General features: G+C 40.2%; 1 protein-coding gene and 1 long non-coding RNA gene across 2 annotated transcripts; one reads left to right on the top strand and one right to left on the bottom strand.

Moving 5' to 3' along the window:
* Nucleotides 1–374: 374 nt before the first annotated feature.
* LOC132111226 (uncharacterized) lies at nucleotides 375–798 on the bottom strand. The gene is made up of 2 exons (XR_009424766.1): nucleotides 668–798; nucleotides 375–589 (listed from the first exon to the last, which is right to left on the bottom strand). It is a non-coding gene; the product is annotated as an uncharacterized LOC132111226 (long non-coding RNA).
* Nucleotides 799–872: 74 nt separating this feature from the next.
* On the top strand, nucleotides 873–1,975 carry LOC132111046 (uncharacterized). The gene is made up of 3 exons (XM_059518218.1): nucleotides 873–1,338; nucleotides 1,427–1,541; nucleotides 1,679–1,975. Exons 1-3 carry the CDS (start codon nucleotides 905–907, stop codon nucleotides 1,973–1,975), a joined length of 846 nt encoding a protein of 281 aa, XP_059374201.1. The 5' UTR covers nucleotides 873–904.
* Nucleotides 1,976–5,796: the final 3,821 nt, after the last annotated feature.

Below are 5,796 nucleotides of genomic sequence, written 5' to 3'. Positions count from 1 at the left end.
AGGTTCTGTCCCATGTCTTTCTGTTGTTGGCCTCAATGCATGACTATTGCCATTGTTTTGTGCAGACTCAGCCATGGCGAGTACAGGAAAAGTGCCCTCAGAGGTGTGAAAACAGAACAAAAGGTTATAGAACTGTTAAAGGTACTTATTCAGATTTAAATTCAAAGCAGTCTGTTAGACTGAACATTTTCAGTTACACAGACAAATCATTAGTTTAAAAGTTCAGCTTAGTTTTCAATCTTCCATTTAAAACAAAACATTTACATTCAGGTTAATTTTCTTTGTTTAATGTCTGAATTGAGTTCTAGCTCAGAAGGCTGAATTACTTTTTCAAATTTGTCCCGTAGTCAATTTACATTATATTTTTCTATATGTTTCATGGAAGGCAAACAACCTTATAGTTTCATGGTTTAATGCCATCATCTTCTAACTCGGTTTGAACATTTATTTCAATCTACATTAGTGGCTACTGAATTAGCACCCAGTCAAGAATTCCCAATTCTTGCAGCAACATCAGTCCCAATTCTATCTACGGCTCCTACAGTCTCTGGAGAAATGGACTAAATTGTTTTTTTTTTTTACACAATTCCTATAAACAAAAAGAGAAACAGATCAAAGCTTCTGCTTCTACAATCTCTTAATGAACGGACTAAATTGTTTCCTAAACAATTCCTACAGACATAAAGAGAACGGACCAAGCAATTGCTTCTACAATCTCTTGATTACTGGACTAAATTGTTTCTTTCACACAATTCCTACAAACAAAAAGAGAACGGACCAAGCCTCTGCTTCTAAAATATCTTTTCTGAACAGACTAAATTGTTTTCTAAACAATTCCTTAAAAATTGTTTTTTCAAACAAAACTTAAAACTTAACTGCCGATCAGTGGCGTCAGCACTTTCGCATGTCACGCACCACGTTTGAGTTTGTTCTGCAACTTGTTGAGCGAAGTCTGAGACGAAAGTCTACAGACTGGAGAAAGTCACTTGAACCACGCCGTAGATTGGCAATTGTTTTGTGGTGGTATGCTACCCCTGGCGAATACCGCACAATCAGTTGTCTTTTTGGTGTGGGGCTGTCGACTGTTTGTACTCTGGTTCATGAAGTGACAGCGACATTGAAGAGAAAACTTTTCAAACGTTTCATCTCCTTGCCCAGAGTAGAAGCTCTTCAGAACACTATAAATGGATTCGCTGAACGTGTGTATCCATTATGTGCTGGTGCAATAGACGGTAGCCACATCCCTATTATTGCTCCCCAGGAAGATGCTGCAGCTTACTACAATTGTAAGGGATGGCATTCAATTGTATTTCAAGCTGTTGTCGACCACAACTTCTGGTAAGAATCTAGTCCATAAGCTGTTTTTATCTTTACCAAATTTATATTTTCACGTGAACAGATATTAACTCCATGTCTCCCGAACTAGCTTCACAGATGTGTATGTAGGCTGGCCTGGCCGCACACATGACGCTCGTGTGTTGTCCAACTCTCCCATTTTCCAAATGGCAGAAGAAAATGGTGGCTACCTGTTTCCACGTGAGGTAATCACTATTTCATTTGCTGCTATTATTTATATATATATATAAATATATATTCAATATAATCAATATACAAGGGTATGCAACCACATTGCATGATCATTATCAATTTGCTGATTTTTTTCTTTACTTTTAAACAGAACTCAAGGATTGTGAATGGAGTTGAGGTTCCTGTCCATTTAATTGGTGATGCTGCATACCCGCTCAAGAACTGGCTTATGAAGAGTTTCACAAATCACCATGCGCTGACCCCTCAACAACGGCTGTACAACTACCGACTGAGCTCGGCACGAATGGTTGTCAAGAACGCCTTCGGACGACTCAAAGGGCGTTGGCGGTGCTTACTGAAGCGCAACGATGCACTGATGTCTGATGTTGTTGCTGTTTCTTGTGTTCTCCACAATATTTGTGAGATGCACGAAAACGTTTCTGCCTGACTGGAACATCACAGATGTTTTGCAAGAGCAAGTGCAAGATGTTTTCCAGGGAGTGGGAGGCCGTAATGCACAAGCAATTTGGGAGGCTATGAAGACGCTCTTCTAACTTGTTTACACTGTTACATGCACATCCATCTGTACTAAAAGCTGTGAAATTATGCATGAAAACAAATAAAACATGTCAACAATTCTCAATAAAAAATAATTTATTTTGGAAAGAATAAAAAGTGTGTTGTGCCTGTTTACATCAAATGTAACCATTTCAAGTACACAGTATGACAAAGAAAACAATGTAAAAAAAAGTTTAATTGAATAAAGTGTATAAAGATATAAAGAATAAAAGTGTATAAAGAAAGTGTAGTAAGATGCTCATAAGACATAAAAAGTGTTGACATTTACAAAAAAACACAATGCAATTAGATAAAAGAAGTATAACACAATATTAACAACGCAAAAAAAACTACAAAGTGTTCAAACAGTTAAAAAAAATCTTTACCTGGCAAGCGAGAGTGCCATTAGATAATTATGCACAAATATAAATATTATATAATTTGTACTATAATTTTTTTTACTTTAATATAAATGCTACTAATCCAGTACTATGAAATATTCAAGTTTTGAAGCAGTCCTACTCAAGCTGCAATGATGGCAACGGGTTGAATAAGCCATTTTCTGTATTGTCTGATGTGCTCTGCTGAAAACAGGCATGACGAGCGGGCACATAATAGGGCATGGGTGCTGGAGCTGGCATACGGCTAAGAATTTCACCCAAAAAACGATTTTGGGTGTCTTGTAGCTCACGCAGCATTGCCATCTGTTTAGCCAGCTCTTCCTCCCTTGCCTGACTCGCCTCCCTCCACAACTGGTTTTCATACTCCCTCTGCTCTGCCAAACGGACACGTTCCCTCTCCTCAAAGTCTCGGTCCATTTCAAAAAAGAGGTCCTTCACCTCTTTCATGATCAAATCTGTTCTGCACTGGCGTTTTCTGGCTTTTTTCGCAGGGGGTGGTTGAGGTGATTCTGAAAAGACAAAACAATGTGGTTTAGTAACCTGAGGGAAGCATGTGATACATGGCAGACAAAGAACAAACAGTCCAGCAAGGTACATAATAGCATAGTTATGTAACTCACCTGAATTACTTTCCCTGGAAATTGCCTCGACGGTCTCCGAGCTGGACGCAACTGTGGACACAACGGTGCAAGAAAAAGCGGCTACCTCTGCTATTGTCTCTTGTTCATCATTCCTACACGGAGACGTCGCCATACTGCCCAGTAACGCTACTGGGTTAGCGGAGTGGCTTGTTCCCCATATGCTGTAGCATAAATCGAAGTAAGGCCAGTCTAGTCTTCCACTGTCGCTCCTTCCGTTGTGATCCAGCACTTGGTGAAATTTTTTTTTTTTAAGCCTTTAGCTTACTGATGACCTGCACTTTCTCTCTCGAGAAACCATGCTGTTGCATTTTTATTTTTATTTGCTCATACACGACCGCATCACGTACCGTTCCACTGAGCTGGCGAATGATCTCAGCTTCAGCGCGCATAGTAAGGAGCTCCGTGGTCTTGACTTCTGTCCAGTTTGCGCACATTTCTGTTTGTTTAATTTTAGTTTCTTTTGTATACGAACACTCTGCGTTTAAAACACCGACTAGCTCTTCTGGCACTGCAGGGTTGTATTATTGAAAAAACAAGCTCACGGAAAAAAGGCGCACGGTAACTACGTCATCACTACGTCACATCAGTTGCGTCATTAGTTTCTGGCTTTTGTTCACACAGCGCTCGTCCCGGGTTGAACCCGTCAATGTTACTAGGTCCCCGACCCGGGTTCAATCCCGGGTTCAATCCTGGGACGTGGTTGCTTTCACACAGAAGCCGACCCGGCAATGTTCCGGCAATATGCCGGGTTCGACGTGCAGTGTGAAAGGGGCTCAAATGTGCTACAAACAATACAATAACACCCCATGTAGAGCTAATGATAGTGTATCCTTTTGATGACTTGAAAGGATCTCTCCCATGGAGAGCCCACTCATTGACCTGATGTTGACCTAAGAGGGTGATTATATGGGCCAGTTGTTTCACACTATTGTGAACAAAGTACAGTTGTCTACAGTTGATTGCAAATACATTCAACCAAAGTTAATTAAAAACAAATAATCTTTCAACATGTATGATTTATTATTATAGGTGATATTACTCTTGCAAAGCTCTGATTTCTGAGAGATGCACGGAGAGATAACAGCAATGCTGTGTTTGATTTGTGCTCTTTTCATTCATTAAGTTTCCATTCATTCACTTCACACTCTGACTTTAGAGGTCTGTTGTATAATATTGCACTGATCCCATGACTCAACTGTTATCTAGCAAACACCGGACTGTGTCAGCTTCAGCATCACATTATCACAGTATTCAGGCAGAATTATTTTGAATTTATTTGTCTGTTATTCATTTTTGAAGCCATTATCCGTGCCATTCAAAATAAGGAATTCGGCTTCAGGCAAACCCCTAATTATTACATTACATATTTAAATTTTACATGCAACATAGATAAGGCCATAGAAAGTAACAGCTACACGCAATTTTGTAATCCTAAAATTCATGTCGTACTTGCAAACTCTTTGTACGCATTATGGTTAATGCATGCTGGAGTAGACGATTATTTCCGACAGCAGTTGAAGTAATCGATCACTCGACTACTCGACTAGTCTATGCAAGCCCTAATATTATATACAGTCATGGCCAAAAGTTTTGAGAATTACATAAATATTGGAAATTGGAAAAGTTTCTGCTTAAGTTTTTTTAATAGCAATTTGCATATACTACAGAATGTTATGAAGAGTGATCAGATGAATTGCATAGTCCTTCTTTGCCATGAAAATGAACTTAATCCCAAAAAAACCTTTCCACTGCATTTCATTGCTGTCATTAAAGGACCTGCTGAGATCATTTCAGTAATCGTCTTGTTAACTCAGGTGAGAATGTTGACAAGCACAAGGCTGGAGATCATTATATCAGGCTGATTGGGTTAGAATGGCAGACTTGACATGTTAAAAGGAGGGTGATGCTTGAAATCATTGTTCTTCCATTGTTAACCATGGTGACCTGCAAAGAAACGTGTGCAGCCATCATTGCGTTGCATAAAAATGGCTTCACAGGCAATGACGCAAAAATGAATGGGAGTCAATGGAATGCTAACAGCAGTAGGGGGTCCGCTAGCCAATGGCGGCGCCCAGGGGTGCTTCAATACAATATGAAACCCTGCCCCCCTGAGTTATACCTACTTGGAGACATTACACTCTGTCACAATGTTGCCAAGTCAGCGGTTTTCCTGTAGAATTGTGCTACTTTATCACTGTTGCCGCTGGTTGAAGCAGCCCAAATAATGTGTATTTTAGCCCCCGGATGGCGATTTTTACTGGGGGACCCAGTGGGGGACCCTCGTCAACTGCAGAACTAAAACAGCTGGGGTTGAACGAACATCTCTCCTTCCTCAGAAAAAGAGTGAGCCCAGAGTGCAACTTACTTATTTTCAAACACAGATATCATGGATACAACAGTAGATAAAGGCCGCAAAGTGGTCTTCCTACCTGTTTCCTCATGAGTCCGTGTAACATGCATCCATACATAGCGGAAAACTCATTGTGTCCGCCTTAGAGGAGTAAACTGCTCTATATAAAAAGATGGCTTAGAACACAAGAATCTCTTTCAGAAGGGCAACAGATGATTCGCTTCCTGAAGAAATTCAAATTTGATGAAATAGCGCACAGCACGCATATACAGTTTACGTACGTATGCTCTGGGTGGTGCTTGGCGCTATTGGCCAATAA

The sequence above is a fragment of the Carassius carassius genome, chromosome 30 (genome assembly GCF_963082965.1).
Source record: "Carassius carassius chromosome 30, fCarCar2.1, whole genome shotgun sequence".
Taxonomy (NCBI): Eukaryota; Metazoa; Chordata; class Actinopteri; order Cypriniformes; family Cyprinidae; genus Carassius; species Carassius carassius.
Note: the sequence above shows the minus strand (reverse complement) of the source record. Positions and strands in the feature narration are given on the sequence as shown.